At 51.7% G+C, this 22,215-nt stretch overlaps 1 protein-coding gene across 3 annotated transcripts in view; it reads right to left on the reverse strand.

The window, feature by feature from the left end:
* Window positions 1-21,932, reverse strand: part of FBXW9 (F-box and WD repeat domain containing 9) — an 85,225-nt gene extending 63,293 nt beyond the window's left edge. For 2 of the 3 annotated variants that reach the window (XM_068274215.1, XM_068274217.1), the window contains exons 1-4: window positions 21,825-21,932; window positions 14,456-14,923; window positions 8,647-8,786; window positions 8,043-8,171 (exon numbers count right to left, since the gene is read on the reverse strand). In XM_068274215.1, coding sequence (XP_068130316.1) covers window positions 8,043-8,171; window positions 8,647-8,786; window positions 14,456-14,867 — 681 coding nt within the window. In that variant the 5' untranslated portion in view covers window positions 14,868-14,923; window positions 21,825-21,932. Of the gene's footprint in view, window positions 1-8,042; window positions 8,172-8,646; window positions 8,787-14,455; window positions 14,924-21,743; window positions 21,778-21,824 lie in introns of those variants that run through there. The other variant, XM_068274216.1, reaches the window with a different exon arrangement.
* Window positions 21,933-22,215: the final 283 nt, after the last annotated feature.

Here is a 22,215-nt window from a genome sequence, read left to right on the forward strand (position 1 = left end):
TCCAATGCACGCTCTGTAGCACATCCACGCTTCCAATGCACGTTCTGCAGCACATCCACGCTTCCAATGCACGCTCTGCAGCATATCCACGCTTCCAATGCACGCTCTGCAGCACATCCACGCTTCCAATGCACGCTCTGCAGCACATCCACGCTTCCAATGCACGCTCTGCAGCACATCCACGCTTCCAATGCACGCTCTGCAGCACATCCACGCTTCCAATGCACGCTCTGCAGCACATCCACGCTTCCAATGCACGTTCTGCAGCACATCCACGCTTCCAATGCACGCTCTGCAGCATATCCACGCTTCCAATGTACGCTCTGCAGTACATCCTTGCTTCCAATGCACGCTCTGCGGCACATCCACGCTTCCAATGCATGCTCTGCAGCACATCCACGCTTCCAATGCACGCTCTGCAGCACATCCATGCTTCCAATGCATGCTCTGCAGCACATCCACGCTTCCAATGCACGCTCTGCAGCACATCCACGCTTCCAATGCACGCTCTGCAGCAAATCCACGCTTCCAATGCACGCTCTGCAGTACATCCTTGCTTCCAATGCACGCTCTGCGGCACATCCACGCTTCCAATGCATGCTCTGCAGCACATCCACGCTTCCAATGCACGCTCTGCAGCACATCCACGCTTCCAATGCAGGCTCTGCAGCACATCCACGCTTCCAATGCACGCTCTGCGGCACAGCCACGCTGCCAATGCACGCTCTGCGGCACAGCCACGCTTCCAATGCACGCTCTGCGGCACAGCCACGCTGCCAATGCACGCTCTGCAGCACATCCACGCTTCCAATGCACGCTCTGCTGCACATCCACGCTTCCAATGCACGCTCTGCGGCACATCCACGCTTCCAATGCACGCTCTGCGGCACATCCACGCTTCCAATGCACGCTCTGCGGCACATCCACGCTTCCAATGCACGCTCTGCGGCACATCCACGCTTCCAATGCACGCTCTGCGGCACATCCACGCTTCCAATGCACGCTCTGCGGCACATCCACGCTTCCAATGCACGCTCTGCGGCACATCCACGCTTCCAATGCACGCTCTGCGGCACATCCACGCTTCCAATGCACGCTCTGCGGCACATCCACGCTTCCAATGCACGCTCTGCGGCACATCCACGCTTCCAATGCACGCTCTGCGGCACATCCACGCTTCCAATGCACGCTCTGCGGCACATCCCACTTCCAATGCACGCTCTGTGGCACATCCACGCTTCTAATGCACGCTCCGCGGCACAGCCACGCTGCCAATGCACGCTCTGCAGCACATCCACGCTTCCAATGCACGCTCTGCAGCACATCCACCCTTCCAATGCACACTCTGTAGCACATCCACGCTTCCAATGCACGCTCTGCTGCACATCCACGCCTCCAATGCACGCTCTGCGGCACATCCACGCCTTCAATGCACGCTCTGCAGCACATCCACGCTTCCAATGCAGCACATCCACGCTTCCAATGCACGCTCTGCGGCACATCCACGCTTCTAATGCACGCTCTGCAGCACATCCACGCTTCCAATGCACGCTCTGCAGCACATTCACTCTTCCAATGCACGCTCGGTGGGACATCCACGCTTCCAATGCACGCTCTGCGGCACATCCCACTTCCAATGCGCGCTCTGCGGCACATCCCACTTCCAATGCGCGCTCTGCGGCACATCCACCCTTCCAATGAAGCACATCCACGCTTCCAATGCACGCTCTGCGGCACATCCACGCTTCTAATGCACGCTCTGCAGCACAGCCACGCTTCCAATGCACGCTCTGCAGCACAGCCACGCTTCCAATGCACGCTCTGCAGCACATCCACGCTTCCAATGCACGCTCTGCAGCACATCCACGCTTCCAATGCACGCTCTGCAGCACATCCACGCTTCCAATGCACGCTCTGCAGCACATCCACGCTTCCAATGCACGTTCTGCAGCACATCCACGCTTCCAATGCACGCTCTGCAGCATATCCACGCTTCCAATGCACACTCTGCAGCACATCCACGCTTCCAATGCACGCTCTGCAACACATCCACGCTTCCAATGCACGCTCTGCGGCACATCCACGCTTCCAATGCACGCTCTGCGGCACATCCACGCTTCCAATGCACGCTCTGCGGCACATCCACGCTTCCAATGCACGCTCTGCGGCACATCCACGCTTCCAATGCACGCTCTGCGGCACATCCACGCTTCCAATGCACGCTCTGCAGCACATCCACGCTTCCAATGCACGCTCTGCGGCACATCCACGCTTCCAATGCACGCTCTGCGGCACATCCACGCTTCCAATGCAGCACATCCACGCTTCCAATGCACGCTCTGCGGCACATCCACGCTTCCAATGCACGCTCTGCGGCACATCCACGCTTCCAATGCACGCTCTGCGGCACATCCACGCTTCCAATGCACGCTCTGCGGCACAGCCACGCTTCCAATGCACGCTCTGCGGCACAGCCACGCTTCCAATGCAGCACATCCACGCTTCCAATGCACGCTCTGCGGGACATCCCACTTCCAAAGCACGCGCTGCTGCACATCCACGCTTCCAATGCACGCTCTGCGGCACATCCACGCTTCCAATGCACGCTCTGCGGCACATCCACGCTTCCAATGCACGCTCTGCGGCACATCAACCCTTCCAATGCACGCTCTGCGGCACATCCACGCTTCCAATGCACGCTCTGCAGCACATCCAGGCTTCCAATGCACGCTCTGCAGCACATCCAGGCTTCCAATGCACGCTCTGCAGCACATCCACGCTTCCAATGCACGCTCTGCAGCACATCCACGCTTCCAATGCACGCTCTGCAGCACATCCACGCTTCCAATGCAGCACATCCACGCTTCCAATGCAGCACATCCACGCTTCCAATGCACGCTCTGCGGCACATCCACGCTTCCAATGCACGCTCTGCGGCACATCCACGCTTCCAATGCACGCTCTGCGGCACAGCCACGCTTCCAATGCACGCTCTGCGGCACAGCCACGCTTCCAATGCACGCTCTGCGGCACAGCCACGCTTCCAATGCACGCTCTGCGGCACATCCACGCTTCCAATGCACGCTCTGCGGCACAAACACGCTTCCAATGCACGCTCTGCGGCACAGCCACGCTTCCAATGCACGCTCTGCGGCACAGCCACGCTTCCAATGCACGCTCTGCAGCACATCCACGCTTCCAATGCACGCTCTGCAGCACATCCACGCTTCCAATGCACGCTCTGCAGCACATCCACGCTTCCAATGCACGCTCTGCAGCACATCCACGCTTCCAATGCACGCTCTGCAGCACATCCACGCTTCCAATGCACGCTCTGCGGCACATCCACGCTTCCAATGCACGCTCTGCGGCACATCCACGCTTCCAATGCACGCTCTGCGGCACATCCACGCTTCCAATGCACGCTCTGCGGCACATCCACGCTTCCAATGCACGCTCTGCGGCACATCCACGTTTCCAATGCACGCTCTGCGGCACATCCAGGCTTCCAATGCACGCTCTGCGGCACATCCAGGCTTCCAATGCACGCTCTGCGGCACATCCAGGCTTCCAATGCACGCTCTGCGGCACATCCAGGCTTCCAATGCACGCTCTGCAGCACATCCAGGCTTCCAATGCACGCTCTGCAGCACATCCAGGCTTCCAATGCACGCTCTGCAGCACATCCAGGCTTCCAATGCACGCTCTGCAGCACATCCAGGCTTCCAATGCACGCTCTGCAGCACATTCACTCTTCCAATGCACGCTCGGCGGGACATCCACGCTTCCAATGCACGTTCTGCGGCACATCCACGCTTCCAATGCACGCTCTGCGGCACATCCACGCTTCCAATGCACGCTCTGCGGCACATCCACGCTTCCAATGCACGCTCTGCGGCACATCCACGCTTCCAATGCACGCTCTGCGGCACATCCACGCTTCCAATGCACGCTCTGCGGCACATCCACGCTTCCAATGCACGCTCTGCAGCACATCCAGGCTTCCAATGCACGCTCTGCGGCACATCCAGGCTTCCAATGCACGCTCTGCGGCACATCCAGGCTTCCAATGCACGCTCTGCGGCACATCCAGGCTTCCAATGCACGCTCTGCAGCACATCCAGGCTTCCAATGCACGCTCTGCAGCACATCCAGGCTTCCAATGCACGCTCTGCAGCACATCCAGGCTTCCAATGCACGCTCTGCAGCACATCCAGGCTTCCAATGCACGCTCTGCAGCACATCCAGGCTTCCAATGCACGCTCTGCAGCACATTCACTCTTCCAATGCACGCTCGGCGGGACATCCACGCTTCCAATGCACGCTCTGCGGCACATCCACGCTTCCAATGCACGCTCTGCGGCACATCCACGCTTCCAATGCACGCTCTGCGGCACATCCACGCTTCCAATGCACGCTCTGCGGCACATCCACGCTTCCAATGCACGCTCTGCGGCACATCCACGTTTCCAATGCACGCTCTGCGGCACATCCAGGCTTCCAATGCACGCTCTGCGGCACATCCAGGCTTCCAATGCACGCTCTGCGGCACATCCAGGCTTCCAATGCACGCTCTGCGGCACATCCAGGCTTCCAATGCACGCTCTGCAGCACATCCAGGCTTCCAATGCACGCTCTGCAGCACATCCAGGCTTCCAATGCACGCTCTGCAGCACATCCAGGCTTCCAATGCACGCTCTGCAGCACATCCAGGCTTCCAATGCACGCTCTGCAGCACATTCACTCTTCCAATGCACGCTCGGCGGGACATCCACGCTTCCAATGCACGTTCTGCGGCACATCCACGCTTCCAATGCACGCTCTGCGGCACATCCACGCTTCCAATGCACGCTCTGCGGCACATCCACGCTTCCAATGCACGCTCTGCGGCACATCCACGCTTCCAATGCACGCTCTGCGGCACATCCACGCTTCCAATGCACGCTCTGCGGCACATCCACGCTTCCAATGCACGCTCTGCAGCACATCCAGGCTTCCAATGCACGCTCTGCGGCACATCCAGGCTTCCAATGCACGCTCTGCGGCACATCCAGGCTTCCAATGCACGCTCTGCGGCACATCCAGGCTTCCAATGCACGCTCTGCAGCACATCCAGGCTTCCAATGCACGCTCTGCAGCACATCCAGGCTTCCAATGCACGCTCTGCAGCACATCCAGGCTTCCAATGCACGCTCTGCAGCACATCCAGGCTTCCAATGCACGCTCTGCAGCACATCCAGGCTTCCAATGCACGCTCTGCAGCACATTCACTCTTCCAATGCACGCTCGGCGGGACATCCACGCTTCCAATGCACGTTCTGCGGCACATCCACGCTTCCAATGCACGCTCTGCAGCACATCCACGCTTCCAATGCACGCTCTGCAGCACATCCACGCTTCCAATGCACGCTCTGCAGCACATCCACGCTTCCAATGCACGCTCTGCAGCACATCCACGCTTCCAATGCACGCTCTGCAGCACATCCACGCTTCCAATGCACGCTCTGCAGCACATCCACGCTTCCAATGCACGCTCTGCGGCACATCCACGCTTCCAATGCACGCTCTGCGGCACATCCACGCTTCCAATGCACGCTCTGCGGCACATCCACGCTTCCAATGCACGCTCTGCGGCACATCCACGCTTCCAATGCACGCTCTGCGGCACATCCACGCTTCCAATGCATGCTCTGCGGCACATCCAGGCTTCCAATGCACGCTCTGCGGCACATCCAGGCTTCCAATGCACGCTCTGCAGCACATCCAGGCTTCCAATGCACGCTCTGCAGCACATCCAGGCTTCCAATGCACGCTCTGCAGCACATCCAGGCTTCCAATGCACGCTCTGCAGCACATCCAGGCTTCCAATGCACGCTCTGCAGCACATCCAGGCTTCCAATGCACGCTCTGCAGCACATCCAGGCTTCCAATGCACGCTCTGCAGCACATCCAGGCTTCCAATGCACGCTCTGCAGCACATTCACTCTTCCAATGCACGCTCGGCGGGACATCCACGCTTCCAATGCACGTTCTGCGGCACATCCACGCTTCCAATGCACGCTCTGCGGCACATCCACGCTTCCAATGCACGCTCTGCGGCACATCCACGCCTCCAATGCACGCTCTGCGGCACATCCACGCCTCCAATGCACGCTCTGCGGCACATCCACGCCTCCAATGCACGCTCTGCGGCACATCCACGCCTCCAATGCACGCTCTGCGGCACATCCACGCCTCCAATGCACGCTCTGCGGCACATCCACGCCTCCAATGCACGCTCTGCGGCACATCCACGCCTCCAATGCACGCTCTGCGGCACATCCACGCCTCCAATGCACGCTCTGCGGCACATCCACGCCTCCAATGCACGCTCTGCGGCACATCCACGCCTCCAATGCACGCTCTGCGGCACATCCACGCCTCCAATGCACGCTCTGCGGCACATCCACGCCTCCAATGCACGCTCTGCGGCACATCCACGCCTCCAATGCACGCTCTGCGGCACATCCACGCCTCCAATGCACGCTCTGCGGCACATCCACGCCTCCAATGCACGCTCTGCGGCACATCCACGCTTCCAATGCACGCTCTGCGGCACATCCACGCTTCCAATGCACGCTCTGTGGCACATCCACGCTTCCAATGCACGCTCTGCAGCACATCCACGCTTCCAATGCAGCACATCCACGCTTCCAATGCAGCACATCCACGCTTCCAATGCACGCTCTGCAGCACAGCCACGCTTCCAATGCACGCTCTGCAGCACAGCCACGCTTCCAATGCACGCTCTGCAGCACAGCCACGCTTCCAATGCATGCTCTGCAGCACATCCACGCTTCCAATGAAGCACATCCACGCTTCCAATGCACGCTCTGCGGCACATCCACGCTTCCAATGCACGCTCTGCGGCACATCCACGCCTCCAATGCACGCTCTGCGGCACATCCACGCCTCCAATGCACGCTCTGCGGCACATCCACGCCTCCAATGCACGCTCTGCGGCACATCCACGCTTCCAATGCACGCTCTGCGGCACATCCACGCTTCCAATGCAGCACATCCACGCTTCCAATGCAGCACATCCACGCTTCCAATGCACGCTCTGCAGCACAGCCACGCTTCCAATGCACGCTCTGCAGCACAGCCACGCTTCCAATGCACGCTCTGCAGCACAGCCACGCTTCCAATGCACGCTCTGCAGCACATCCACGCTTCCAATGCACGCTCTGCAGCACATCCACGCTTACAATGCACGCTCTGCAGCACATTCACGCTTCCAATGCACGCTCTGCAGCACATCCACGCTTCCAATGCACGCTCTGCAGCACATCCACACTTCCAATGCACGCTCTGCAGCACATCCACGCTTCCAATGCACGCTCTGCAGCACATCCACGCTTCCAATGCACGCTCTGCAGCACATCCACACTTCCAATGCACGCTCTGCAGCACATCCACGCTTCCAATGCACGCTCTGCAGCACATCCACGCTTCCAATGCACGCTCTGCGGCACATCCACGCTTCCAATGCACGCTCTGCGGCACATCCACGCTGCCAATGCACGCTCGGCGGGACATCCACGCATCCAATGCACGCTCTGCAGCACATCCACACTTCCAATGCACGCTCTGCAGCACATCCACACTTCCAATGCACGCTCTGCAGCACATCACTTTTAGGCCTAGAACCCAGTAGAAAGCAATAGCTAACAATTTGTCATAGCGTTTTGCAAGTGATTTTGGGAGCGAGTTCCCTGTTTCTATACAATACATTAGAATGGAAACGCTCCTAAAATGCTGAATGTCCTGCGTTTGCGATTTCCTTAATTGCCATTGCTCTAGTTGAATCTGTCCCATCCATTTACATTGGCAGAGCGTTTAGGGAAAATCTCTAGCGATTTAAAGCGCTCACTAAAAAGGCTAAAAAACCCTCCAAAAAACACTCTAGTGGGTTCCAAGCTTCATACAAGTTCAGCATTTACAAAATTGCTGATTGTAGGTCGCCCTCTAATGTATACAATTGGTATGGCAGACATCTTTACCTTGTGAGTGCCTGTTTTCTCAGTTCCCAGTATTTTGCCTTTTGCTTTTTCTTGTTTGTTCCCCAGTTGTTTCAGGTCCCAGAGAATGACATTTCTGTCTCGGGATCCAGAGACACACAGTGATCCTCTCTGAAGAGATAAAGAAGAGGTTGTGACATCACTGCACACTTATTGTGCTCATTAGGCAAGCATGTGTGTTGATGCCTGACTGTCCTGCTGATCTTTCCTGCATCAGAGCATCTGAAATCACACACCTGAAACATGTATGTGGCAAGTGCAGTCAAACATCTGATCGGCATGCTTGTTCACGGTCTGTCACTAAAAGTATTAGAGGTGGGGAATCAGCAGGAAAGTCAGACAATGCGCACGGTTAAAAATAAAATAAGAATCCATATCCCTATCACTTCACTTAAGAGGCATCAATTACAAATGCTATTCTTATCCAATGCCCAAGGACGGATCTGTAGGAGGCACGGAAGCTGGGGGGGGGGAGTGGATGGACACTCTGGTTTGCTTTGAGATGTCTATGGATGAAAGTTTCACCTTCAGACAACATGGCGGCATTGTCATCTGACAGAAGCAATAAGGTGACATTGTGACCCACCTCCAGGAGCAGCACAGCATCTACAGGCGCATAGTGGCCATAGGACAGCGAGAAATGCTCCGTCCTCTTCCCGTTGTCGGACCAATTAGAGACTTGTTCCTCCAATTCAATGCAAGCAGCTGGCCAATCAAAATGTTCTTCTGTAGAAAGATCACAGAAATCTGTATTAGCATGGAGTGAGAGGTCATTGCATCTTGAGATCTGTGCATTAGGTGAGCTCAATGTCTCTGAGGTCTGTGCATTAGGTGAGCTCAATGTCTCTGAGGTCTGTGCATTAGGATGGGCTCAGCGTCTCTGAGGTCTGTGCATTAGGAGGGCTCAGTGTCTCTGAGGTCTGTGCATTAGGAGGGCTCAGTGTCCCTGAGGTCTCTGCATTAGGTGAGCTCAGTGCCTCTGAGGTCTGTGCATTAGGAGGGCTCAGTGCCTCTGAGGTCTGTGCATTAGGAGGGCTCAGTGTCTCTGAGGTCTGTGCATTAGGTGGGCTCAGTGTCTCTGAGGTCTGTGCATTAGGAGGGCTCAGTGCCTCTGAGGTCTGTGCATTAGGAGGGCTCAGTGCCTCTGAGGTCTGTGCATTAGGAGGGCTCAGTGCCTCTGAGGTCTGTGCATTAGGAGGGCTCAGTGCCTCTGAGGTCTGTGCATTAGGAGGGCTCAGTGCCTCTGAGGTCTGTGCATTAGGAGGGCTCAGTGCCTCTGAGGTCTGTGCATTAGGAGGGCTCAGTGCCTCTGAGGTCTGTGCATTGGGTGAGCTCCGTGTCTCTGAGGTCTGTTGTGAGAATCCGCTCAGCTGCCTGCGCAGGCAGGCAGCCTTTTGACCATTGTTTAGGTTTGCTTGCTGCAGGACTCTGGAAAGGAGACCTTCTGTCAGTTGTGCAGCTTGTGTTGCTGAGGGATTTTCATACATTAGTCATGCAAATCCGTTACCTGCCTTCTTTTGATGACTGGCACTATAAAAGCATTCTGCTCCCAGAATGCTTTGCTGGACATTTCCCTTTCATGGTCTGTTCCTGATGGACACTCCTGGAGTGTCAGCCATTCCCGTTTGTTAAAGTTATCTTAGTGTAATTCGTGGGGATGCACTAGGCAGGTTCCCTAGTGCAGTTAGGATTGCATTATCTGTTTTGCCTGTTCCGTCTGTCTTGTGTTTGGATCGCACAAGCCCTAGCGTTAGCGTCTGTGGATCCTTCTGATTGAGTCTGGAGTGTAGGTTGGAACAGCGGTTGTTTCTGCCTACCTCATCTGTTCTGTCTCCTGGGATCGCGCTAGCCACTTTTCGCTAGTGCTGTGGATCCTATCTCTCGCTTGTCCCTGTTTTCGTGTGTCTGTCTTGTCTGCTACGGACGCTTGCTGGAGGCTCGGTGAGGTAACCGTTAAGCAAGCGTTCGCGTCCTCTGTTTCATGTTTGTCTGTCGATGGTTAGTTAGGCGTGCTTGTCTCTATTGTGCTTATCACGTGGAGACCGCGCATAACCGCATGCACTGTTGCGAATAAGTGCGGTGTTCGCGGTTAGCTAGCGTTTGTTATTTTCCGTATCTCCTCATTGTATGATTTGCTGTGCCTTTGCTACCCTTGTGCGCTGTCCTGCTCTGTCTTGTGTCTCTATCGGCAATCGCCAATCTTGTGATTGCGTTCCCACTTTGTTTCCCCTGTTGTGTGTTCACTGTCGCTGGGTGGCGGCTACTTTGGTGCACACACATACATCCTGTCCCTGTGCTCTTTCTCTTTAAGGGCTCTTCAGCCCCGTTTATCGGGTTCTGTACTATTCCCATCTGGCATCTGTGGCTGTGCAGCGGCGGTGTTCGTCTGCACTACACAGCGCCATCTGCCGGTGGGAATTGCCCTCTGCGGGTGCATAGCACCTAGCCTGGGTTTCCCAAAATCATACGCTGGTGGAGGGTTTTCGTTGTGTCAGTGTGCGTCTTGTGCGCTGACCACGAAAACGACCCCACCACCGTTACATCTGTGCATTAGGAGGGCTCAGTGTCTGAGGTCTGTGCATTAGGTGGGCTCAGTGCCTCTGAGGTCTGAGCATTAGGTGAGCTCAGTGCCTCTGAGGTCTGAGCATTAGGAGGGCTCAGTGTCTCTGAGGTCTGTGCATTAGGTGGGCTCAGTGCCTCTGAGGTCTGAGCATTAGGTGAGCTCAGTGTCTCTGAGGTCTGTGCATTAGGTGAGCTCAGTGTCTCTGAGGTCTGTGCATTAGGTGAGCTCAGTGTCTCTGAGGTCTGTGCATTAGGTGAGCTCAGTGTCTCTGAGGTCTCTGCATTAGGAGGGGGTCAGTGTCTCTGAGGTCTCTGCATTAGGAGGGGGTCAGTGTCTCTGAGGTCTCTGCATTAGGAGGGGGTCAGTGTCTCTGAGGTCTCTGCATTAGGAGGGGGTCAGTGTCTCTGAGGTCTCTGCATTAGGAGGGGGTCAGTGTCTCTGAGGTCTCTGCATTAGGAGGGGGTCAGTGTCTCTGAGGTCTCTGCATTAGGAGGGGGTCAGTGTCTCTGAGGTCTCTGCATTAGGAGGGGGTCAGTGTCTCTGAGGTCTCTGCATTAGGAGGGGGTCAGTGTCTCTGAGGTCTCTGCATTAGGAGGGGGTCAGTGTCTCTGAGGTCTCTGCATTAGGAGGGGGTCAGTGTCTCTGAGGTCTCTGCATTAGGAGGGGGTCAGTGTCTCTGAGGTCTCTGCATTAGGAGGGGGTCAGTGTCTCTGAGGTCTCTGCATTAGGAGGGGGTCAGTGTCTCTGAGGTCTCTGCATTAGGAGGGGCTCAGTGCCTCTGAGGTCTGTTCATTAGGAGGGCTCAGTGTCTCTGAGGTCTGTGCATTAGGAGGGCTCAGTGTATCTGAGGTCTGTGCATTAGGAGGGCTCAGTGTCTCTGAGGTCTGTGCATTAGGAGGGCTCAGTGTCTCTGAGGTCTGTGCATTAGGAGGGCTCCGTGCCTCTGAGGTCTGTGCATTAGTTGAGCTCAGTGCCTCTGGGGTCTGTGTTACAATTCTTGTTGTATCATCTCTTGCCTGCTGGTGGTGGTATTGAGTTGGACTGCCCTGGACTTCCACTATCCACCAGCAGGTGGCTTATCATTACATCTAAGGACTTGCAGTTCTTTGTATGGCCTGCAGAGGCCTCTAATGTGTCTCTGATCAACTACCACCAGCTGCTTCCTATTACATGGACTATATAAGTCTGCCTCTTCCTGCAAGTCATTGCCAGAACTTCCTATGTTACAGGTCTGAGTCTCTGGTCACCTCTGTTCCTGATACCTGGTTTCTTGTACCCTGCTCTGTGATCTGATTACCTGCTGCTGACCCTTTGCTTGTCCGGACTCTGCTTCTGTTTATTCCTTTGTACCTTGCATGTATCTGATTACCCGTTGCTGACTCTGTTATTCCGTTTTGACCTGTCTCCGCCTGCTCCCTTTGATACCGTGTTATTGTATATATATTTTTGCTTGTACATATATATATATATATATATATATATATATATATATATATATATATATATATATATATATATATATATATATATATATATATATATATATATATATATATATATATATATATCCTGCACGCCGTTTGTAGATAGATAGTCAGGGTTTGGGTTATATGTGTGCACACTGTTTTGTTTGGTTTGCGGGAGATTCACTGTATATATTGTTTGCATATGGTTGTAGGTTATTTGCATGATTTGGTTCTTAATAAAACACCTTTTTGCACATTCCTGTCTCAGTATCAGTGTTTCTGCAAACTGTGGTCATTCCTTGCAATACCTGTTTATTGTTCCGTAACAGTCTGCATTAGGTGAGCTCAGTGTCTCTGAGGTCTCTGCATTAGGTGGGCTCAGTGCCTCTGAGCTCTGTGCATTAGGTGGGCTCAGTGTCTCTGAGGTCTGTGCATTAGGTGGGCTCAGTGTCTCTGAGGTCTGTGCATTAGGTGGGCTCAGTGCCTCTGAGGTCTGTGCATTAGGTGAGCTCAGTGTCTCTGAGGTCTCTGCATTAGGAGGGGGTCAGTGTCTCTGAGGTCTCTGCATTAGGAGGGGGTCAGTGTCTCTGAGGTCTCTGCATTAGGAGGGGGTCAGTGTCTCTGAGGTCTCTGCATTAGGAGGGGGTCAGTGTCTCTGAGGTCTCTGCATTAGGAGGGGGTCAGTGTCTCTGAGGTCTCTGCATTAGGAGGGGGTCAGTGTCTCTGAGGTCTCTGCATTAGGAGGGGGTCAGTGTCTCTGAGGTCTCTGCATTAGGAGGGGGTCAGTGTCTCTGAGGTCTCTGCATTAGGAGGGGGTCAGTGTCTCTGAGGTCTCTGCATTAGGAGGGGGTCAGTGTCTCTGAGGTCTCTGCATTAGGAGGGGGTCAGTGTCTCTGAGGTCTCTGCATTAGGAGGGGGTCAGTGTCTCTGAGGTCTCTGCATTAGGAGGGGGTCAGCACCTCTGAGGTCTCTGCATTAGGAGGGCTCAGTGCCTGAGGTCTGTGCATTAGGAGGGCTCAGTGTCTCTGAGGTCTGTTCATTAGGAGGGCTCAGTGTCTCTGAGGTCTGTTCATTAGGAGGGCTCAGTGTCTCTGAGCTCTGTGCATTAGGAGGGCTCAGTGTCTCTGAGCTCTGTGCATTAGGTGGGCTCAGTGTCTCTGAGCTCTGTGCATTAGGTGGGCTCAGTGTCTCTGAGGTCTGTGCATTAGGAGGGCTCAGTGCCTCTGAGGTCTGTGCATTAGGAGGGCTCAGTGCCTCTGAGGTCTGTGCATTAGGAGCGCTCAGTGCCTCTGAGGTCTGTGCATTAGGAGGGCTCAGTGCCTCTGAGGTCTGTGCATTAGGTGGGCTCAGTGCCTCTGAGGTCTGTGCATTAGGAGGGCTCAGTGTCCCTGAGGTCTGTGCATTAGGAGGGCTCAGTGTCCCTGAGGTCTGTGCATTAGGAGGGCTCAGTGTCCCTGAGGTCTGTGCATTAGGAGGGCTCAGTGTCCCTGAGGTCTGTGCATTAGGAGGGCTCAGTGTCCCTGAGGTCTGTGCATTAGGAGGGCTCAGTGTCCCTGAGGTCTGTGCATTAGGAGGGCTCAGTGTCCCTGAGGTCTGTGCATTAGGAGGGCTCAGTGTCCCTGAGGTCTGTGCATTAGGAGGGCTCAGTGTCCCTGAGGTCTGTGCATTAGGAGGGCTCAGTGTCCCTGAGGTCTGTGCATTAGGAGGGCTCAGTGTCCCTGAGGTCTGTGCATTAGGAGGGCTCAGTGTCCCTGAGGTCTGTGCATTAGGAGGGCTCAGTGTCCCTGAGGTCTGTGCATTAGGAGGGCTCAGTGTCCCTGAGGTCTGTGCATTAGGAGGGCTCAGTGTCTCTGAGGTCTGTGCATTAGGAGGGCTCAGTGCCTCTGAGGTCTGTGCATTAGGAGGGCTCAGTGCCTCTGAGGTCTGTGCATTAGGTGGGCTCAGTGTCTGTTCATTAGGAGGGCTCAGTGCCTCTGAGGTCTGTGCATTAGGTGGGCTCAGTGTCTGTTCATTAGGAGGGCTCAGTGCCTCTGAGGTCTGTGCATTAGGTGGGCTCAGTGTCTGTTCATTAGGAGGGCTCAGTGCCTCTGAGGTCTGTGCATTAGGTGGGCTCAGTGCCTCTGAGGTCTGTGCATTAGGAGGGGTCAGTGTCTCTGAGGTCTGTGCATTAGGCCAAGAAAAGGATGGATACATACCAGGGCTGTGGATTTGAGGAGTCGGAGCAATTTTGGGTACCTGGAGTCGATTCCACAGCCCTGATACATACGAGATGTTGACAGCTTTCCTGATCTACTACAAATTGTATAATGTATGGACAGCTTTAGGAGTAGTTGGGAACATATGGGTCTAGGCGTCAGATCACTCACGTTCTAGTACAGGAAAATTTCCCCCTATCCTCTTCTGAACCCGTAGCCTCCAGGTAATGTCATCGGCCACGATATGCTGGAATGTGCGGCAGACAAGAGGTAATACGCCCAGGATGAATCGTGGGTCCAGGTAAGATAATATGTGCAGGATCAGCTCCAGGGGGAGGCATAGCAGCAGTGAGGACAGTTCCCCACTGCCTCCCGTCACTGGAGATTTTTTGAGGTCCAGTCCCTCATGCCTGATCCCGTCCGGAGTCTCTACAGGCAGCATGTAGGGGGGTTGATGGGCGTTCTCCTGCAGACACACACTGCTGAGCACCCGGGTCACATAATCCAATGCTTGTCTTTCCGGGTCTTGAGAGATTTCACCGTCAGAGCCGTTATCAGAGTTCACCTCCCGGGCTGTCGCCATGTTACAGGTCAGAGGTCATGGGAGGTCCCATCAGCGTCTATCGTTGCGTCTATAACCTGGCATCAATGAAGAAACATGTATTCAGAGTTGGTACATTATTCATTACAGCATTGCATTGTACAGTATATGGGAAGTTTCCAGGCTTTAATACACAAGCTAAAAAAAACATTTTCAGAAATAAATGCATAAGCATCCTTTTGCAATCCCCAAAAATTGTGGTCATGTGGCCGATGTACCTGTTTACAATACTCTATTGGTCAGTTCACAGGGAGGGTTCTGGATTGCCTCCCCCAGCCTAGTGTGATGATGCACTTGTATGTCATCCGTCTGGGTGCTCCAATTTGCTCCAACGTGGGAAAGGAAAAGATTTGTCATGGGAAACTGGTATCAGCTACTTATTGGGATGAAGTTCAATTTTTGGTTATGTTTTCTCTTTAAATAAGAGAGATCTCTTCTTTAACCACTTGAGGACCACAGTGATAAACCCCCCGAAAGACCAGGCCATTTTTCTGCAAATAGGCCACTGCAGCTTTAAGGCCTTGCTGCAGGGCCACACAACTCAGCACACAAGTGATTCCCCCCACCAACAGAGCTCTGTTGGTGGGGTCTGATCGCTCCCCCTATGTTTATTTTATTTTTTTAATAAATATCTTATTTTTTAAATGTGTCCTTTTTCTGTATATTTTTTTTTTCTCCAGCCCGCCCTCCCTCCCCCGGTCAGCGAATGGTGGCGATCGGCAGTCATAGGCTTCAGACCCTTTTTAGAATTGAGCACCCTATTTTTATTCACCACTTGTAGGTACTATTGTGCATTTTGGGGGGGGAGGCCCCTTTTTAAATTTGAGCACCCCATTCTTATTCATTATGCCATTTTGACTACAGTGGAAATGTATTGACTAAAATGTATTTAATAAAATTGCTTACTGTTTACAATATTCTTTTATAAAATTATTTAGTCAGCGTTTGCTGACTGGTGACAAAGTGCATCACTGGGAGGGGTCTTCATGTTAATGCTGCTGAACTAACAGTTACCAACATTCTGCAGTCACGTGACAAGGGGTGCAGGGATATCTTGCCTGGCCATACTTTCCACTGATTTTAGAAATTCAAGGAGGATTAAAAGGGGTTTTATGGAGGGGTTAAATAAACAAAAACCAACACTTACCTGAGGCTTCTATCACCCCCGTCCCGCGCCGTCCTCCTACGATCCTCAGTTCCCTGCCGCCAGTCCCCGTCTAATATTCATCTAACTAGACAAATAATGCTCGCTCCCGCGTGTATCATTGGGAGCGTACTGCACAGTACAACGTTTTCTTGTACTGCGTCTGCACAGTAAGCTCCCAATGACACATGCAGAAGTATAGCACGGCCGCACAGCCGCAGTCTAGACAGACTGGCAATTAGACCGGGGCCAGCGTGAGGGAACGGAGTATCGTAGGACGGCGCGGGACATGACAGCTGCAGGGGGCCTATGGAAGCCCCAGGTAAGTGCCGGTTTTTGTTTTTTTAAACATGCCAAAGAACTCGTTTTAAAGGGACCCTGAGCAGTGTAGTAAAATCAAAATCGGCACCTACCTGGGACCTGAACAGACATGTGGAGATAACAAAAAGTGTACAAGTAATACCACGCCAGCTTAGAGCTTCCTGTGTTCACTTTACCTTTATTTATGAACTGCAAAGTTAAAAAAAACAAAACCATATACACAAAAAAGTTCTTAATTATTTTTGATATTATTGCCAGCTCAGTTTATGACCGTTCAAAGGTCCTATCTGTATTTAAACTGCGCACAATCAATTGGGAAGCAGCCTCGATTGAAGCGGACGGACAGTCCTGCGAGCGCGTAAGGCGTCATCCCCACACCAGGATCATCTATTTACTAGTGAGCACCTTTAGGTCTCTGACAATATAAGCACTTTTTTTTGCAATAGTTGCACAATTATATTTATTGATGGATTTATGCACTTTATGAGCACTGCTCTTGTTATACTGGTCTGTGGGTTGTGGTCTGTGATACATATCCTGCTTTTGATGTGTGTTACAGTCCACAAACACAGCCAGCTTATGGTGATTATTTATGTATTGTCTGACACGTAGCACTTTAGTTTTTATCACTTTGAAATCAGTACCTGAGGTGTTGTGGACATATGTACCTTATTTATTCATGTAAAAGACTGGTGGTCCTCTTATTGTGGGACGTATGGGGGTAGTTTATGTATTTTAATGTTCTTGATTGTGGAATCAATAAAAGAGTATTCATATTTTTGATATATGCATCTGCATTGGTTCTTTATAGCAATTGGGCCCTATGAGTGAGGGGTACTTTTTCTTTTCACTAATATATATCTAGCTATATCCCTGAGTGGAGAACCTTTATTATATTGAAGTGAATGCTCGCTAAAATAGATTAAGCCATCATCTGCAGATCAGACAATTATCTGCAGATCTGAAGATCCAACCTGGTGGATCTGATCTGCAGATAATTGTCCGTTAAACAAGGTGTGTATAAGATCTGCAGATATCATAGACTTTGAATGCATTTTGCAGGAAAGGATCTTTTGCAGGAACTGATCTTTTGCAGATACTGATATGTTGCATGTGTACAGCATCTGTGTGTACAGCATCTTGCAAAGATTTTTATCTGATGGGGAGTTCAGCTCCATAGAATAGACTGTGTAGAGTATGGCTCTCATACTACATGGAAGGGGGTAAAATTGATCTGTGATGTTTCATTTTCCAAAGACTTTTATCTGACGTGTGTATACCCACCTTAAGTCCATGGGGATATGCAAATCCCCTCCCCCTCTTGGGTAATTCTACAGTGTGCTGTGCACATATCGTTACTATTGAAACAGTGCCAAAAAGTTGCATTGTCCATTAGATGTGTGATGCAACAGTACAGTGATAGTATCCATCGCTGCCACTGTGAACACAAACATTGCCCAGTAAACCCTGACCCACCGCACCCAAAGTAAAGGTACCATAGAAACATCATTGCATTGCCATGATATTGCTTGCTGCGACAGAACATAACGGATTCAGTGTGAAAAAACCCTAAATTCAAAAAGCTTGATAGAGATATCAAGGACAAGAAGTAAGGGCTGGGACTCACTAGGAGTGCTTGGCTATCGCCAGTGATTGGCAAAGAGTTATGCCAGTGGATCACTATCTTGAGGATCCCCTTCCCCTGCATTTATTTTTCAGGAGACATGATCTTTAAAACTAGGCGAGGCTGGTAATTTCACTACCTCCTATTGCACTGACACATTATACTGTGCTCATTATTATTCTGACCCCAATAAAGAGCTTCTTTTTGCAGTACTCCCTATTATAATATGTTCTATTATACTTCCCTCACGATGGGGTAAAATGCCAAGAAACCCCTACAGAGTCCTCCAGGAACCCTGGGGTTCCAGGGAACCATGGTTGAGAAAGCCTGGCCTATCTAATAAAGCTGCTTACAGTATTTTGTGAACGATCACATCAGTGGTTACAGTACCCAAATGGCAATCATTCCAGGAAATCGCGGCACTTTCACAATTTAGCAAATCATGGTCGCTTTGCAATTCCACAAAATGCCTGTACTTGGTCCCAGCCCTAAGGGAAAACCTAGCAAACACAGACAGAAATAAAATCCCCCCCAAAGTTTCTACCCTCTATATCCAATGCCTAAATAAAAAAAAATGCTTCTCCATAACAAATAAAGGATATCATAGTTGCAGCAGGACATCAGAGATCTGCATTTTCATAGCAAATAATAATAAAATACATATATATTTATGACAGATGAATAAAGCATATTTATTCCAGCCAGTGACACATGCCTGAAAAGCAGAGTTTCTGTGTCAGCAAAGGTGTGATTACTAGAGTTGGGCCGAACCTCCGATTTTAGGTTCGCGAACCCTGTTCGCGAACTTCCGCAAAAGGTTCGGGAAAAAGTTCGCGAACCGCAATAGACTTCAATGGGGAGGCGAACTTTCAAAGTTTTAAAACATTCTATCAGCTGGAAAAATGATAGAAAACATGTTTCAAAAGCTCTAATACCTGGAGCCACACCTAATTGAGTGAAATACACATCACTGCTGGAGGACCCACCCTCCTCCCAGCAAGGTCCTTTATACCATTTGCCTATCTACACTAATTAGTTATGGGACAGCTGCTACACACTCTGCTAGGGAGATTTTAACCTCCCTCCTCCCTCCTCCCTCCTCCCTCCTCCCTTCTCCCTTCTCCCTTCTCCCTCCTCCCTTCTCCCTCCTCCCTCCTCCCTCCTCCCTCCTACCCTTCTACCTATTCCCTCCTACCGGAGGGAGGAGGGTCTCTTCTGCCAGGGAATTATACTATTTTAAAAACCAGTATACATCATACCATAGCTGGGAATACATACATGAGTATACATCATACCATAGCTGGGGATACATACATGAGTATACATCATACCATAGCTGGGAATCGAACCCAGATCTCACTGTGTGGTGGGCACGTCACCCTAAGCACTGTACCACTACAGAAGTAAGTGAAGCTTGCCTAAAATTTAACATTTATGCTCAATGCAATAGAACCATTAGGTTGCTTAAAGGAGAACTGTAGTGAGAGGTATATGGAGGCTGCCATATTGATTTCCTTTTAAGCTATACCAGTTGCCTGGCAGCCCTGCTGATCTATTTGGCTGCAGTAGTGTGAATCACACCAGAAACAAGCATGCAGCTAATCTTGTCAGATCTTACAAAAATGTCAAACACCAGATCATACCATAGCTGGGAATCGAACCCAGATCTCACTGTGTGGTGGGCACGTCACCCTAAACACTGTACCACTACAGAAGTAAGTGAAGCTTGCCTAAAATTTAACATTTATGCTCAATGCAATAGAACCATTAGGTTGCTTAAAGGAGAACTGTAGTGAAAGGTATATGGAGGCTACCATATTGATTTCCTTTTAACCACTTGAGGACCCACCCTTTACCCCCCCTTAAGGACCAGCGCTGTCTTAGCTGATCTGTGCTGGGTGGGCTCTGCAGCCCCCAGCACAGATCAGCGTGCAGGCAGAGCGACCAGATCGCCCCCCTTTTTTCCCCACTAGGGGGATGATGTGCTGGGGGGGTCTGATCGCTCCTGCCTGCCGGGTGTTGCGGGGGGGGCACCTCAAAGCCCCCCTCCGCGGCGAAATCCTCCCCCTCCCTCTCCTACCTGGCCCCCCCTGGAGATCCGGGCTGCACAGGACGCTATCCGTCCTGTGCAGCCAGTGACAGGCTGTCTCCTGTCACATGGCGGCGATCCCCGGCCGCTGATTGGCCGGGGATCGCCGATCTGCCTTACGGCGCTGCTGCGCAGCAGCGCCGTACAATGTAAACAAAGCGGATTATTTCCGCTTGTGTTTACATTTAGCCTGCGAGCCGCCATCGGCGGCCCGCAGGCTATTCACGGACCCCTCCGCCGTGAATTGACAGGAAGCAGCCGCTCGCACGAGCGGCTGCTTCCTGATTAATCAGCCTGCAGCTGGCGACGCAATACTGCGTCGCTGGTCCTGCAGCTGCCACTTTGCCGACGCACGGTATAAGCGTGCGGTCGGCAAGTGGTTAAGCAATACCAGTTACCTGGCTATCCTGCAGATCCTCTGCCTCCAATACTTTTAGCCCTAGACCCTGAACAAGCATGCAGCAGATCTGGTGTTTGACATTTTTGTAAGATCTGACAAGATTAGCTGCATGCTTGTTTCTGGTGTGATTCACACTACTGCAGCCAAATAGATCATCAGGGCTGCCAGGCAACTGGTATAGCTTAAAAGGAAATCAATATGGCAGCCTCCATATACCTCTCACTACAGTTCTCCTTTAAGCAACCTAATGGTTCTATTGCATTGAGCATAAATGTTAAATTTTAGGCAAGCTTCACTTACTACTGTAGTGGTACAGTGCTTAGGGTGACGTGCCCACCACACAGTGAGATCTGGGTTCGATTCCCGGCTATGGTATGATGTATACTGGTTTTTAAAATAGTATAATTCCCTGGCAGAAGAGACCCTCCTCCCTCCGGTAGGAGGGAGGAGGGAATAGGTAGAAGGGTAGAAGGGTAGGAGGGAGGTGGGAGGAGGGAGGAGGGAGGCCAATTAAAATCTCCCTAGCAGAGTGTGTAGCAGCTGTCCCATAACTAATTAGTGTAGGCAGACAACTGAGTCAAATGGTATAAAAGGACCTAGCTTGAAGGGAGGGTGGGGTCTTTAGCACTGAAAGCAGTGTGTTTCACAATAACATGTCTGCTGACAGTAAAATGGAGGCGAAAATTTTTGCTCAATACAGCTTTATGGGGCGAATCGAACTTCCGCAAAAGTTCGCCTGATGCAGGCGAACCGTTCGGCCCAACTCTAGTGATAACTACAATATACCTCCCAACTTTCTGAGATGAGAACGAGGGACATTTAAGCCACGCCCCTGGCACACCCCTATTGAAGTATACCATAAAGATTTCATAAGAAAAATATGTTTTATAATTCAAGCCACACTGGTCCTTTCTATCCTGGTTCATTTTCCTTCATATTAACATTTGAAAATAAGAAATATAGCAATTTAAAAAATAGGAATTGTTTAGAGCCAATTAAACATTTTTTTAGTAGATAAATATATTTACATAGAAAGGGGGACAAAGTCCTGAAAGAGGGGCACATGAGGAGGAAAGAGGGGCAGAGGAATTGGGTTCCCAAAGATGGGAAGTTGGGAGCTATGCTACAGTGCCAGGCTAGACTTTAGTAGGCGGGAACACCCTGGCAAATGTATGCCACCTCCACTGTCATACATTATACTTCTTCTGTAACTTCTGTAATAAGCTGCAACTCAACACGTATGTGAGCACTCCGCCTGACACACACTGCATGTCACTTACACTATTACAACGTTTACTACTACGGGTAACAAAAATCAGTTCGTAATCCAAATCCATAACATATATACATTTAATACACACCTGTCTCCTAGGACACCGCCCATACTTCCGGCGGTTGCTGATGACGTCGAATGACAGGTATTTTAGCGGGCTCTGTGGAACGCATACCGGCTGTCGCCTTGGAAACAGCGCGGCGCTCGTAACGTCCTGAAGCCCGCGAGGTCTCTGAACACGTGACGGAAGCATCCTGTGGCTCCGAGTCCCCGGCTGATGCTTGGCTGTTGCCAGAACAGAAGTCTGAGCTGATCAGAATATAATTATGCCGCCCATCCCCCAGTTGTTATGCAGTAGATCATCTATGCGAAGTCTTTCTAACCCTCATTTAATTTGGTCCAAGACCTTCCCTTTCATAAGAATGTCGTTTTTATGGAAATATACAGATATATTGACGGCTGTTTACTGACCCTGAACT

Source organism: Hyperolius riggenbachi, chromosome 3 (assembly GCF_040937935.1).
Source record: "Hyperolius riggenbachi isolate aHypRig1 chromosome 3, aHypRig1.pri, whole genome shotgun sequence".
Taxonomy (NCBI): domain Eukaryota; kingdom Metazoa; phylum Chordata; class Amphibia; order Anura; family Hyperoliidae; genus Hyperolius; species Hyperolius riggenbachi.